The following is a 15,399-nucleotide window of genomic DNA, read 5'->3' on the forward strand; positions in this document are numbered from 1 at the left end:
GCCAAGTTCAAGGACCCTTGCTGACTAAGGCACTAGTGCTTTTAATCCCACTGTTTCCTCCTCGTTTGCCCAGTGGAAGTCCTGATTATGGATTCCAAGGTGGTGAAGAATACACACCCTTCTGGGCAGCCTGCCAGGCCCGGCCCAGCCCGGCCCAGCCCAGCCAGGCCCAGCCCAGCTGAGCCAGGCCCAGCCAGGCCCAGCCCATCCCAGCCCAGCCGGGCCCAGCTTGGCCCAGCCCCGGCCCAGCCCAGCCCAGCCAGGCCCAGCCAGACCCAGCCCAGCTGAGCCAGGCCCAGCCAGACCCAGCCCATCCCAGCCCGGCCCAGCCCGGCCCAGCCTGCCAGCCAGGCCCAGCCCAGCCTGCGTTTAGCGGAGGCAGAATCACGGTACAGCAGCGCTGGTGGCGCAGGTGGGCACAGAGCGGCGCTTAAGGCTTCACTTTCCCTCGGGAAATAATCTAATGCCTTCCTGACAGTCACGCAGGAAAGCGTCACTGCTCTGCCGCGTGCTGGGGAGTCTCCCGTCCGTGAGGACAGACCATCTGCTGCCCGCCCGCTCGGCCCGGGCCAGCCTGCAGGCCTTCCACCTGCCCTGCCCAGCCTGCCCTGCCCAGGCGGTCCCCGAGCGGCCGCTAAGCCTTCAGAGCTGCTGCGAGCAGTCCCGTCTTCCCGAGCACCCGCGTGGCTCTCCCACGTGTTCAGTGGCTTCCCCGTTTAGAATGAAGGTCAGAATTCTTCATCTGGCCGCAAGTGTCCCGTAGTCTATCCCCACGAGCCTCCATGCGTGTTTCTGAGCACATTCTTGCTCAGGGTGCTTCTGCCTCTCTCTGCTCCTTGACCCTGTTGATCCCCTTTCTGCCCAGGGTCCCTGCACGGGGCTCCCACACACTGACACCTGGCCAGTCCCTCATCCCCACCATGGAGTCAACTGCTCATCCTTCAGCATTCAACCCAAATGTGCCTCTCTCAGGTCCCTCCCCCCCCCCATGTTTCTCCTGCCCTGTGACATTCTCTTAGCTCCTGTACCTACCTGTCCGTCACCCCTCTGATGATGGTACAAGATGAACCTCTGTTTCTGGCCCAGGATACTTGGCTCTTTGAGGGCTTAGTGCTGTGTCCTCTGGGTCCAGCGGGAAGGCCGACCCGGAGTAGGCACTGTATAGCTATCTGGTGACGCATGAGTGGCCCGGCCAGGTCCTGCCTTCGGGCAGCCTGCTGTCTAATAGATAAGCAGTGATGTTTGAAATGAGGAGATACCTGCTCTCAGTATGAAATTTTATTGCATTCACGAGTAACCCAAACTTAACATTTTTTACTTGTGATTATTAGAAAAATGTAGTATCCACCTATTTCACAATTTATGAGAATCACTTTTTAAAAATTCCTTAAGCAGCCCATGAAAATGTGCAGGATCCTTACACTGACCTAGAAATGACACTGACTTAGCGACTCTTCAAACAGCAAGACCATGCGACGCGGCCAGCCGTGGTCTCTCAGCTGGAGGAGCTGTTTGAGGAGGCTGACACACACAATAGTACCATTTGGGGGCCTTGTCTACTCTACATCTTCTGGTGAATTAACATATTAGTGAGACAGGACGTTGTCCGGAGATTCGGAGTCACTGGAGACTTACAAATTTGATAACAGAGAGACTTCTAGAAAAGCCTGCAGAAAAGCAAGCTTTCGTGACATAGTGAGCATAATTCTCAGTGTTTCTTCTGGTTTGGCTTCAGATGACCCTAGAAGTCACCATGTCACACCCTAGTTCAGCTCTAGTGTTAGCTGCAGAGTACTGAACAAGGTAAGTATCATGTTTAGATGAAGCTTTAGGTCTTGTTAAATATCTTTTTTCTCCTAGGTGAGTATGTCTGATTTAAAGCGGTGCATAAATCTTAATGTTATGTTGGAAAGAGCAAACAAAGTAATATAGTGAATTCTGTCAGTTGGTATCTCTCCTTGGTTAAACAATTAGTGGATTAAGTTTATGTTGGCTTTTCTATATCTGTTCTCAAAGCCCATGCATGTGTTCACATGAGGACTGTGATTTTTGTTGTTGTTAATTCTCACCTGAGGATTAACTTTTCCATTGATATTTAGAGAGAGTAGAAGGGAGGGCAGGAGAGAGAGACATTGATTAGCTGCCTCCTGCATGTGCTCTCCTCCCCAGGGATCGAACCTGCAACCCAGGTATGTGCCCTTGACCAGGAATTGACCCCGAGACCCTCTGGTGTGAGGGAGGATGCTCTAACCACTGGGCAACACTGGCCAGGGCAGGACTTCCATCTCATATCAGGAAATACTAGAAAAGCACGTGAAGCCCTCGGAACGTCCGCATCATGCACATCTCGGGGTCAATTCCACGTGCTGAGGACGCACCGTCCTCTGTGTGACCACTGTTCCTCATCACCAGGGAGATGGTCTTTCCTTAACGTAAAGATTCTGCAGTTTATGACAGTTTACATGGCAAAGACAAGAGTTTCCTGCACTTGTTTTACGTGCTTTATAAAAAATCTACCCTCTCTTCCGGAGAGGCAGGTTAGATCAGAGGACTCAGAGTCAGACCCGATGACAACATCGCGGGAAGACAGCGAGCGAGCAGGGCAGACCCCTCCCGCTGGACCTGCCCCGCGAGCGGCTCCTGCTGGGGCGGGGGAAGCAGGTGATGACCTGAAATGTGTTTCAGTTCAACTGAAACATCTCACGAAGTTCAGGAATTAGTCATTTTATTTTCCTCCTCATCACAGATTCCAGACAGGATAAAATCATGAGCACTTTATTTCTCTTGGTTCCTTCATACTTTTGAGAGAAGTTATCTTCTATCATAATTTTATTTTATGCTATTAATAAGGATCCTGCCGAGATTAACCATTTCTTCAAAAGGAGAATATAAGGAAATACTGTGTCAGGAGCCATGGAAGGGAGTGGAGCAGATCAGACGGCTGCGCCTGTGGCCGGGGAGGCCCGCCAGCGCTCTGGTCGCCCGGGGTGGCAGGTTACAGAGCAGAAGCGTACATCATGTCAGGTTTGGGATGACACTGAGAACTCCCAAGACACAGAAAGAAACCTTATATTAAAAAGCACAAACCGATTTGGGAATAAAATACAAAAGGATACGAACCTTGACTAACAGCTTTAACGCTGTTACTTTTATTCAGAGAGGGGCCTGCCTTTAGGAGCTGGTCCGATGCTTTAAGTGGCGCTTGCTCTCTGCACTGATTAGATCCAGGCCACGTGAGCTGGACGATGTCCCGTTAAGGCTTTGGCATCCTTGTCCTTCACACAGAGGCAAACACAATTTGAATGACAGTGGGCGCTTGGTCCATCACTCTGTCCCTAGGTGTTTAGAGGTGAGGAGAGCTATGTTTGAAGGCAAGGGAAGCAGCTTGGACCTCGATAAAGTGTGAGTGTAAAAGTAGCAAACTTTTTTTATACTACTCAGAGCACTTAAGCAATTATGTATAGTTAATACATGAAAATATAATCATCACTTCAAAGTTTTACCATTTTACCACACTTTTTCACTAGCCCTTCCTGCTCTTACGAAGTAACATTTCTGGTTACAGTGGTCTGGACAGGCTGAAGAAGGGCACCATTAGACTGCGCTTGCTTCACTGAGGGGTCTTGCTACTACGTGCTTCTCTCTTCCAACTCTGTTTAGGCTCCTACATGATCAAAGCGGGGCTTTCACTTGGTCTGCACAATAAAATGTTGACGATTTAGTTCATACTTTTCCTGCATTCCTTAGGGTCTTTTCTACCATTTTTTACATTGAGATAGTTCCCTTTAAAGTTGTGTCATATCTAATATGAAGAACCTGAAACGTGTGGATTCATGAAGCTTACAGATGGCTTTTAACCACCCCAGAAATCTCACGAACGTTGTCACGTGACGTGCTGAACTTGCCTGCCCCGGGCGGTTCCTACTCTCTTCCCCCATCGCAGAGATTTAATTGAGTGCTTGCTGTATGCGGGGCTCTATCCCAGGTGCTGGGCCAGTCCGGGAGCAAAGCAAACGAAGTCCCTCGCGAGGGCAGAGGGACGGGGATTAAGACCCCCGGACCAGCCTTGGGAAAGGGCTTGGTGCTCTGCGTGAACACTGACCATTATAGACAGTGAGACAGCGATGGGGAGGGCAGAGGATTGTGAGTTAGGAGAAGAGGGGCCGCTCCCCAGACTGCTGCTGAGTGATGGTTCCCTGAGTCTCATCCTCCGCCTTGGGAGCCTCCTTCGTCCTGGCTCCTCCCCCTTTCCTGTGCTGCACCATCCTTACCGGTTATCCCGCAGACCTGTGAGGCCCTGGGACCTTTCTTGGTCATACACACACATGCTCAGGCTGGCTCACTTCGGTTGTGCACGTGACTTTAAACAGTATCTGCCTGTAGTGCCCAAGTTGATAGCTCGCCCTGGGTCTCTCTGCACTGCAGACTTGTGTCAGTTGCCTGTTCCACATCTCCACGCAGATAGTAGGCCCAGCACCTCTAACCTGTGGGTTCAGAGGGCACCCCCCCTTTCACAGTCGACTCTTCTCCTGTCTCTGCAGGTCATCCCCCCAGTTCACACAGCTGCTCACCCAAGTCTTGGAGTTATTCTTGTCCCCTGTTCCTCTCGCCTCCCATTTAACCCATAAGAAAAAAACTTAAAAATACGTTTTTAATGTCTTCACTGCTGATTGGCTGACCCAATTTCACCACCACTGGTCTTCTGACCCCTCCACAGCAGCTTCCTAACTGACGTCCACTCTGGCCCTTCCAGAGTTTTGCACATTGGGATTTTATCTTTAGGAAATACCAGATTGCCATCTGTTCAAAACCTAAGTATGTCTTTATGTTGCACTTAAAAAAAATAGAGACTTCTTGCCCTGGTTGCGAGGCACTAGAACCGGGCCTCCCATTGCGGATCCGCACACCTCCCATTGCAGATCCGCGCACCTCCTCTCCCCATCCGCCGTCAGCCAGCGGCACTTCCTAGCTGGAGCACCAGGCGCCTTCTCTGCCTCGGGGCCTTTGCACGTGCCTTTTCCTGCCTGGGCCTTCTCGCAGCTGTGTGCACGGTGTGTTCCTTCATTTAGAGCTCTGCACATTTGCCACTTTCCTGGGGATGGACTCCTAGCCACTCACCTGTCACTCTATCCAGGCCCTCTAATCCCCACGTCCTGCTATATATTTTTACAGTGGTCTGATACGATGTTGCATACTTATTTTTCATTATTTGCTTGTTATCTGTATCCCGATTAGAATGCAGGTACCCTGAGAACTCTGTTTTGCTTATTACTTGAAGTTGGAGAGTGCTTGGTATTGAACCTGTATTTGTTGAGTGAATGAATAAGTACATGAGTAATACCTGAGAACTATGGTACAAGCCCTGTGAGTGCCACCAGCTGTAGACAGGGACATACAAGTTCTGCCCTTCTGCTCCTTCAGTCTTCATTGGCCCCAGAAATTCTGAGATACAAAGTACAAGGTGAACGGAACTTTTTTGAAGGAACTTCTCAGCAATGAGGGCCTTATTATTATTTTTTCTTATTTGTATCATGTCACTAAACTGGCTTGCTGGCATTCTGAAGCAGTGATTAATTTCCATGTATATTTAATCTATTCCTTTTATGATACTTTTTTTTGTATAAAGAATATAACACTCAAATGTCATAAAAACTTATATTCGAATAGGAGTTGTTAAGCTCAGGACCCAGGAAATGACGTTATACCTACTGTAGATGGAGCACAGAATGAAGAAGTCATAATGTCAGACTAGACTGTGAGCATTCAGATCACTTTGTAACTTTGGACTTGTTTTTCTTATCCTTCTCACAAAGTCTCATATATAGTAATTGTATAATTTCATATTTCTGCGCATCAAAATGAGTGGACTTCATCTTTCAAGAACAGTTATCCCCATTTCAAATATCTCGTGAGAGTAGGATTTAACTTTTTCAGCTCTGGTGCTTTTTCACATGACGGCTTGGTACCTCTTTTTCACCAAAGACCAACAACATTCAGGCAAATGAGTTCATCTGATTGCAGTTGGAGGCAGTAAAAAGCAGAGACACTGGGGCAACTAGAATGGAATTAAATTTATTAGACCTTTAGCCCACCTCATGATCCGACTTAGAAAGTTGACATGCAGTGTGATTTAACAGTAGGGCGGACGGGCACGGGCAGGGGACGTCCTTGGAGAATCAGTGGGACTCTTCAGCCTGGTGCAGCGCTTTGGATGCTTGAGTATGTCAGCCCCTCGCTGAGACCTGCTTCACGCTTCTCTACTTACATCTGCATAACCACCCATAGCAGACAAGCTGCATGATTCTGAACTCGATTCTCAAAATCTTTTTAACTGAGTGACTGTATTGAGTTGTGCTGTGAACTAATTTTTGAAACACAAATATTAATAGAAAAGAAGAAATCAGACAAGTTCTCAGGGCAATTTATACAGTATTTTTTTCCTCTTTAGGGAATGATGCAACATCCATTGTCAACTGTCTTCATATTTTGGGTCAGACTTTGGATGCCAGGTACATGGACACACTTTTATCTCAATCAGTGAGTGTAATAATGATATTAGAGAATTTTAAAATGGGCCTGCTGTCTTGATTTTATTCTTTGGAATTGTAATAAAGACTTTAGGTGAAAAGAAAACCTTTTGTAAATTACTAATAAAAGGGCATTTTATTATTTTTTGTGATCATATTCAAATTGTTACGTGAATTTGAAGTAATTTCTGCAGCAGCTCAGGGTGTAATGGGCTGGGCTGGGAGCGTTCTGTGAGTCCCGTAGCGTCAAGGCGTGGTGCTGGGCTCCCAGATAGTAATGACATTTAGCTTTCTAGGAAACAGGAGGGTTTACTCTCAGGTTACAGAGGAGTGGAGTGAAGCTTAAGACTGCATAGTGAGTGCGGCGTCAGCCAGCCCCTGGTCTGTGCCCCTCCCCTCTGCCCTGCTGTCAGCTCACCAAAAACCCAGCATGTGCACTGAATCCACGGTCAGCCCAGTTAGCTGGGTGACTCAGCCCTTCAGCCACACACTACATTCATTATTGAGGCTAAATCTAAAGGGAAGTTTCTGAACATCTCTTATAGAGAGGATTCCACCATACTCTCGGATTATCCATGTTTGTGTTTAAAACCTGATTTGAGGTGTTTTGTATGATAATGAAGAAAGATGTCATCATGCACCTCCATTCTTACTAGAAATAGTGGCCAGGAGAGTCCCTGCTGCGGGGCCTGATCCTGCGGGACCTGAGCCCGCGATGCTCAGGGAGGGGCTGAGTGCTCCCGGGAAGCCCAGGACGTCTAGGTCACTCGGTGACTTGGTTTAGCTGCCGTTGAATGTTTCCTGCACGGCCATGGCCTCGGGAAACGTTGTCCTTCCGCTGGGACTGGCTGCAGGGCTCCTGAGCGTTTGGTTGGTTAGAGCAGACCCCTCCACTGGGACCGCGGGACACCCGCCCGCCCTCTGCCGAGGCCCTCCCTGGGTGACAGGTGGGAACTGAGCGCAGTGAGGCTGAGACGCCAGGCGTGTTGTGGGCGTGGGCGTGGGGACTGCGTGCGGACGGAGCGGGTGTTGCGTGGGCAGCAGGCGCGGGTGGCGCTCACTCCGCCCTGCCGCGGGCTCCTCTCCCCCAGGACGGTCATGAAGACGGGGCTGGAGAGCGTGAAGGGCGCGCTCAGCGCGTTTCTGGACAGCGCGGCCGAGGACCTGGGCAAGACCCTGGAGAACCTGAAGGAGGGCCAGTTCACCCACTCCCGCAGCCAGCCCCGCGGGGTCACGCAGGTCATCAACTACACCACGGTGGCGCTGCTGCCCGTGCTGTCCTCACTGTTCGAGCACATCGGCCAGCATCAGTTCGGAGAAGACCTGATACGTATGTCACCCTGCTGCTCAGAGCCCCCTTTGCAAACAGGCAGTCGCGGGGGAGCCCCCGGGCTGCTGGGCGGGCGAGGCGTGACGGGCTGCAGGGCCAGAGCGTTCCAGGTTGGCTGGGAGCTTCAGAAACCGGCTCAGGAGCTGGGCCCCTGGCTGGGACAGCCTGGTCCACCGCCAGCACACATTCCGCAGATGTATTCCGGTGTAGTCTCTTGCTTTTTTGTTTTTTTATATCTTCACCCGAGGATATTTTCCCATTTATTCTCAGACAGAGCAGGAGGGGGAGAGAGAGAGAAACGTGGATGGGAGAGGGACACATCGACTGGTTGCCTCCCGCATGATCCTGGCCAGGGCCGTGGACTGAACTGCAAGTCCCTGCCCTTGACCGCACTCAAACCCGGGACTCTCTGGTCTGCGGGCTGACGCTCCAGCCGCTGAGCCAGACCGGCCAGGGCCGCTTTCCATGGCCACTTTCTAGTGCAGTCTGCCCACGGACATGCACGGGGAAATGTTTCGAGTCACTTCTGGGTCGAGGCAGATTGTTCCCGAAGGCTGCTAAGACCAAGTCTGTGTCCAAATAACTGTCCCCTAGGGCGGCCCAGGCAGCTTCTGTTAACAGTTTCGGTCTGTTTTCATTGGGGATTTAACCAGTGTTTTTGGCTAGAATGCTGTAGTCATTAAAAATATCCGGAGAATGCCCAGGGTTATGTGGGAAAAGGAGCACAGGACCTGCCCTCACGTCCTGCCTGGTGCTGCTGTGAGCACCTTCTCTGGCAGGCTTGCCGGCAGCCCAGCCGGGGACTCGCGGGCAGGTCCCCAGGTGAGTGCCGCCCAGCGTCGCCCACCGTGGGCCTCGGGATGACCAGCACTGGCTGCGGGCGTGCACTCCAACCAGCAGGAGCACCGCCGCGGTGCTGTGTGGACCTGAGACCAGGCTGGAGAACGAGGTGTTTCCTCCAGGAAATGGTAGTGGAGTTGGATTTAGACAGTCAAGGTTCTTAGATCTCCTTGCCTATAAACAGATCTTCCTGGGCTATAGATCATCTACCGGGTTTTGTTTGGTTCTCCAGCTGCAGAAATGACGAAGTGGTTCACTTATACTGTGGATAGCGGGTCATTTCAGAAATAACTACGCTGTCCTCTGTAGCATCTTCATGCTTGTTACTGAGACATACAAAAAGGTACTGTCTTTGTACTTTGGGAACAGGAGCCAAAAGTCTACCTGTCCTCCCGGCTACTCTTGTGTTTCATTTTATTCTTGGAGAAATCTTTTCTTCTTATACCTAGAGAAAGCATGATAAAGAAATTGTCCCAGATAATGTTCTGAATAGTCACAGCACAAGTCTTTAAACTGTTTTAAGCTCCTGAAAGAAAATAATTTTGTTTGAGAAAAGCTTTTAATATTTTATTTTACATATTGTTTGTTCTTATATTGCTTCTTTCAAATGTTAAAATACTAGTATGCTTTTAATGTGGAATTCTGTTTTTAGCCTAAACTTTCTTAGGACAAAGTGTGAATTAGTATTTTTTCATGTGTGATTGTTTTTTCCCATAGTGGACGATGTACAGGTGTCCTGTTACAGAATTCTGACCAGCTTATATGCGTTGGGAACGAGCAAGAGTATTTATGTGGAAAGGTAAGATTTTAACATTTAACTTTGTCTTAAAGCTGTTTCAATCCCTGGCCGGTTTGGCTCAGCGGTTGGAGAGTTGGCCTGCGGACCAGAGAGTCCTGGGTTCAGCCCCCGCTAGGGGCACATACCCTCCCCCCCAAAAAAAAAGCTGTTTCAAGTGTTATAACTAAAGAGTCTTCACTTTATAACTTTTTTCTTAGTTATAAACTAAACAACCAGATTAATGTATTGAATTATTTGGGAATAGTTAGACAATCTTTAAGATAAATTTGAGTTGATATAGTAAAAGACAGCAAAGTTATGGAAAAATAAGTAAACCAGTCATGGTAAAGACTATATTTAATATAACATTTTAACTTGAGTGTTTATAAGACTTATGAAGGAATCTGCTAGTGTAGTTTCTCATTATATACAGGTCAATTATAAAATGACCAGGGAAAGTATAAAAATAAAATTTAGAAGATGAGTAGAATGTATTTTTTAAAAAATGAAAAGTGACACAGCGCTAATAAAAGTGCAGTAATTTTAGTACAAGTCATCTAAAAGAAAAATATTTTTAGAATACCAGCACACATGAATCAGAGTTGGCCTGAGAATTACTACTTGAATAAAAAAATTTAAGTAAATTATTAAATAACTTCCATGAATTATGAATGAATGGATTAGTCCAATCAGATGTAGGGGAATAAAGTACCAACTTTGAAGTCATACATGAAACATTTTAACCTATTTAATTCTTAAATAAATTATTTCTCATTATTTTAAAATATGTCTCGAACCCATGCAATGTACCTGAGCCTGTGCCATTCCGCACCCCTGTGTTTAGGTAAGGAAAGCCAAAGTTAGGGAGAGTGAGCGATTTTCCTACAGTGGTGGTGGTGTGAGGGATCAGATCGAGACTGGTCTCTTTGAATCAATCCTGCGATCTGTGTAATTTCTTGATTCCGAAATTATTTTTAACAATGAAATGTTATTTAAGGTCTGATTTGAACTGTTTTATTCAGTGCCATTTTTTGAAGGATCATTTTCTCCTAGCTGACTAAATACCCAGTTATTTTTAAATAAAACATTAGATAATCAGACATTGTTAATGTTAAGTGTTATGAGAATTACGTAATCTTTACGTTGTTGACTTAAAATATATGCTATGAAGTCATTTAGGGAGTTCATCATACGCTGAAAGAATCTCACATTGCTCTGTCTTCACAGTGTGCTGGGAAAGCCTTGTACTCAGTTAGTGACCAAGGGGAGGAGAGATTCCTCAGTGGCGGGGCCTTGACCACAAAGGCCTTTCTTCCCTCGAAATGATGAATCGATTTAAAGTGTTGTAATGAGTTTTAGCATTTGTATGTCTTAATGCTTCACAGGTCCCTTATAGTCCTTATAATATGGCAAATTTTCAGAAAATTGTATTAGTTATTAATATTCATACTTTGTTTTTTTAACATTTATTAATCCATTTATTCACATAGCAAGAATTCTTCTTTAGTAGGTCATTATGTTAAAAAAGGGAAAAAAAAAAGAAAGAAAGATCTAGGACTGGAGGATTTACAGGGTTTTCTTATCATTTTGGTCTGTATTGTTTTTAAGTTCTTTTTAGCTCAAAGATAATTTAGCTTCTGGAATGGCAGGGACTTTGCTGTTGACAGCATATGATGACTTAGAATATAGAAATTATATTGGAGGGTTAATACTGTTAGTAGCACTGTTATCCCTCTTAGGTTAAACTTGCCCATTTTAATGTAACTTCTTCAGTTTTTCACTTGGGAGAAATAAAATGACAACACTCCCCCTGTAGGCAGCGGTCGGCGTTGGGAGAATGCTTGGCGGCCTTTGCGGGTGCCTTCCCCGTGGCGTTTCTGGAGACTCATCTCAACAAACACAACAGTTACTCCATCTACAATACCAAGTCTTCGCGGGAGCGAGCAGGTAACGCAGACGCTGCAGCATTTGCGACCTGAAGCCGAAACTTAGTGGCGAGCACTGCACTTTCCTGTGGTGATTTTTTTTGTTCTTTTACTGATTTTTTAGAGAGAGAGGAAGGGAGAGGGCGAGAGAGATAGAAACACTGATGAGCGAGAACATTGATTAGCCGCCTCCTGCACGCCCCCCACTGGGGATCGGGCCCACAACCTGGGCATGTGCCCTGACTGGGCATCGAACCAGCGACCTCTTGGTGCAGGGTCGACGCTCATCCACTGAGCCACACCGGCCAGGCTCCTGCAGTGATTTTTCACAGGCCATTGCCGGTCACTGTCCCCAAGGTGCTTCGTTCGTGTGTGGTAGTATTTGGAATTTTTCGGAATGCTGTGTACTACTCCGGTAGAGCTTCTGAAGGGAAATTAGTTTAATTTCTTCTAACTTAATGAGCCACAGACAAATGAACGTTCTTCAGGATAAAATAAAATAATCAGCAGATATGAAAAAATAAGTCATTTGGATCTCTGATTGTTATCTCATAGGTAAGGGTATGGTATTCTTATTTATTACATTTATGGGTTTGTCCCCTCTGTTTTTCTTTGTTCACCAGAATGTCTCCACTATTGGGGCAGTTTTATTCCATGTACAATTTTTATCATTTACAGAAGTTATAAACATAAGTCTGAAACAGTGAATCACCGACCTCACTTTGTACCTGACCCCAGAGTGTACGCCCTGAGGTTTCATGACTGTGTGCACAGGAGCTGTGTGTGTACTTCCACGTCGTGTCACTTTCCGTTCGGGAAGATCTGACCATTCTCTGGGAGACAGGCCGTTTCTCTCGCTGGCCAGGCCTGAACCACTGCCGGTGACTTCCGGGACTGGCCTTCGAGAGCCTCTTAGCATTATCACTGGGATTTGGATTGAGTTGGGTAACGCGTAGTTAACAAAGCAGAAGCACGTCATCCCTCTCATCAGCCATCCAAAGGAACGCGACAGAATTGCCAGGACCTGAGCATCGCACGAGGGCCCTCAGCGTTTTGTTCGTTCTGTCCCCTCTAAGACGAGCGCCCTCGCTTCTGAGACAGAGGGTGCTGAGGTCCTCTCTCTGCGTGACTGTACTCTTGGAGCAGCTGGTCGCACCGATGCAATAGTGCATTTCATCAAATAAAGAATATTTTTATTAAAAAAGTTGGGGGGGTTTATTAAAAAAACTCGATATTTTTTCTATTGACTTTTTTAGAGAGAGTGGAAGGGAGGGAGGAAGGAGGAGAAAGTGAGAGAGACATCAGTGTGAGAGAGACACATCGATTGGTTGGCTCCCGCATGTACCCCAACCAGGACCAACAATCCGGGTACATGCCTTTGACTGGGAATTGAACCCTCCACCTTCCGATGCATGGGCCCATGATCTAATCACTGAGCACATGGACCACAGCAAGATTGGTTTAAAATATAACAATTCCTTGTTATTTAATTTGCCTACTTAATAATTCTAATTTCTTGTAACAGGAAGTTAAACAAAAATATGTTAAGTGTGACTGCAGTATTTTTCTACAAAATTTCCACAATTCATTCATAAATAGTAAAACATGGTTGAGTTTGAATTACTAATCATCTGTGTAACCATTAAGGTGCCTTATTTAGGATTTTTGATCCATTTGTAGTTTAGCTGTGAATCAAGAATGAAGGATTTGTATCTTCATTATAGGTAAGGAATAACAGCATTTGCATAACAAAGTAGAGGAATTGAGTTTGATTCCATCCCTCTTTTTTTTTTTTTTTTTAATCCTCACCCGAGGACATTTTTCCATTCTTTGTTCAGGTAGAGTGGAAGGGAGAGAGAGGAACAGAGAGAGAGAAGAGAAACATCGATGTGAAGGGACACATCGAGTGGCTGCCACCCACACGACCAACCAGGGCCGGGGACAAACTGCAACCGAGGTACGTGCCCTTAGCGGGAACCGAACCCGGGTCTCTCCGGACCGCAGGCCGACGCTCTAACCGCTGAGCCAAACCGGCCAGGGCTGATTCCATCCGTCTTTAGTCATTCAACAAGTACTTGGATTACACTGTGGCAGGTGGGGGAGAGGTGTCACCAAGTGCCTAAGCCTGGTTCCTTCCCGGGGGACCTTCACTTGCAGTAGAGGCAGAGAGACTGATAAATGCACATGACAGAATTCAGAATAAAGAACCACGGGGACGCAAGCAGCAGTTAGAGCCCCTGGGGTGTCCCGGAGTGGGCACCAGTGAGCTGGAGGCTGGGGCACTGAAGCTGGCACTCAGGAGTGCCCAGGCTGTGCGAGGTGGAGGGAGCTTCCAGCCGGGAGAGGAAGGAGTCAAAGCTGAGACGAGAGTGGGAAGCCATGGAGTGAGGTGGTCTTCCCAGGCCAGGCCAGGAGCGGGGCTTTGCCGGCGCAGAGGCCCTCTCGTTGACTTTAAAAGGTGACAGGAGTAGGTGTGCACAGTAGAACCCACCAGGACAGCAATAAGGAAGAGCCAGCAGCGAGGACGGGGTGTGATTCGGAGCAGCGTGAGGGAGCAGAGCCCTGGTTATGAGAGAGACCAGGGGATCCTGCTGGGGTGCCTAGGAGGGAGCGACACAGCCTAGACTTGCCAGGTTTCCCGCCCGGTGACAGACTGGATGATGTCACCAGCAGAGTACATGCTCAAGAGGTGGGTTGGAGAGGACAAAAGTCGGGTTCAAATTTAGAAGCATTGTGGTTCAGTTGCTTTTGAGACATTCTGTATTAGACACACAAGAATTAAGAGCCGGCTTTGGGAGGGATTAGCTCGTAGCCGGGGGGGGGGGGCCCTAGGAATCGCCAACATTGCCGAAAAAACAGAGTTAAGGGCCGGTCCCTAAGGAAACCACATTTTAAAGTTCAGCAGGGAGAACAGACTGATGAAGGGGGCTGATAACTCAGCAGCATCCTGAAGGACCAAATGCAGGGAAGTTAGGAAGGAGGGGCACTTGGGGAAAGGGGAACTCGGTCAGGGATGTGAAATGTGAGGGGGGAGCTGGGCCTCCGTTGCTGTGGATGGAAGAGTGAGCAGAGGTCGGAGCTTGTCCAGCTGCTGGGAAGAGGTGATGGAGGGGACAGGCTGCATCCCGCGCAAGGCCCCTGTTGGACCCTAAACAGGGACCTCCAAACCGCTTCCTCTGAAATGGGGACGGGTGTGAATGTGGGAGCAGACAGAGGGCTGTGGGCAGCGACGCTGATATTCTCGTCTGCTCTGAGGCAGGAGGAATGATCGTTTCTGATCTTAAGGGAGCGGGGGTCCTATGGGAATGGGGGGAAGAGAGAAAGGCTGCCCTTGCTGCTGAGAGAGGGAAGGGCCGGCTGGAGCGGCTGGAGCGGCTGGAGCGTGTGGCACGCTGTCCTGAAGCCCGAATGAAATGGTTCTGTGATTTCCGTTGTGCCCTCTAGCTCTCAGTCTACCAGCTAATGTGGACGATGTTTGTCCCAACATCCCATCTCTGGAGAAACTCATGGAAGAGATTGTGGAGCTCGCCGAGTCGGGGGTTCGCTACACGCAGATGCCGCACGTGATGGAAGTCATCCTGCCCATGCTGTGTGGCTACATGTCCCGGTGGTGGGAGCAGGGGCCTGAAAACAACCCGGAGAGGGCCGACATGTGCTGCACGGCCCTGAGCTCGGAGCACATGAACACCCTGCTGGGGAACATCCTGAAAATCATATACAACAACTTGGGGATTGATGAGGGAGCCTGGATGAAGAGGCTAGCAGGTAAGGGCGGGAAAGGAACGTACCACTTAACGCCGCTTGATTTCCAAGAAGATGTGAAATAACACTAGACATTTTCTATCTCATTCTTTATTAATGTTTTCTTCTGTGCTAACAAGTATTGTTATTGCTGTCATCCTGTTCTTTTTAAACGTAGCTAGCATCAGACATTAACTTTCCATATACTCGCTACTTTAAAGTAACTTTTCTTTTTGACAACCTCTCTGAGATCAGTGA

General features: G+C 48.0%; 1 protein-coding gene across 1 annotated transcript in view; it reads left to right on the top strand.

Moving 5' to 3' along the window:
• RYR2 (ryanodine receptor 2) overlaps positions 1-15,399 on the top strand; it is a 450,374-nt gene that overhangs the window by 324,449 nt on the left and 110,526 nt on the right. Inside the window, exons 65-69 of the mRNA XM_036277752.1 lie at positions 6,449-6,509; positions 7,619-7,857; positions 9,415-9,496; positions 11,292-11,422; positions 14,845-15,165. Coding sequence (XP_036133645.1) covers positions 6,449-6,509; positions 7,619-7,857; positions 9,415-9,496; positions 11,292-11,422; positions 14,845-15,165 — 834 coding nt within the window. The remainder of the gene's footprint in view (positions 1-6,448; positions 6,510-7,618; positions 7,858-9,414; positions 9,497-11,291; positions 11,423-14,844; positions 15,166-15,399) is intronic.

This window comes from Molossus molossus, unplaced genomic scaffold, assembly GCF_014108415.1.
Source record: "Molossus molossus isolate mMolMol1 unplaced genomic scaffold, mMolMol1.p scaffold_m16_p_23, whole genome shotgun sequence".
NCBI lineage: Eukaryota > Metazoa > Chordata > Mammalia > Chiroptera > Molossidae > Molossus > Molossus molossus.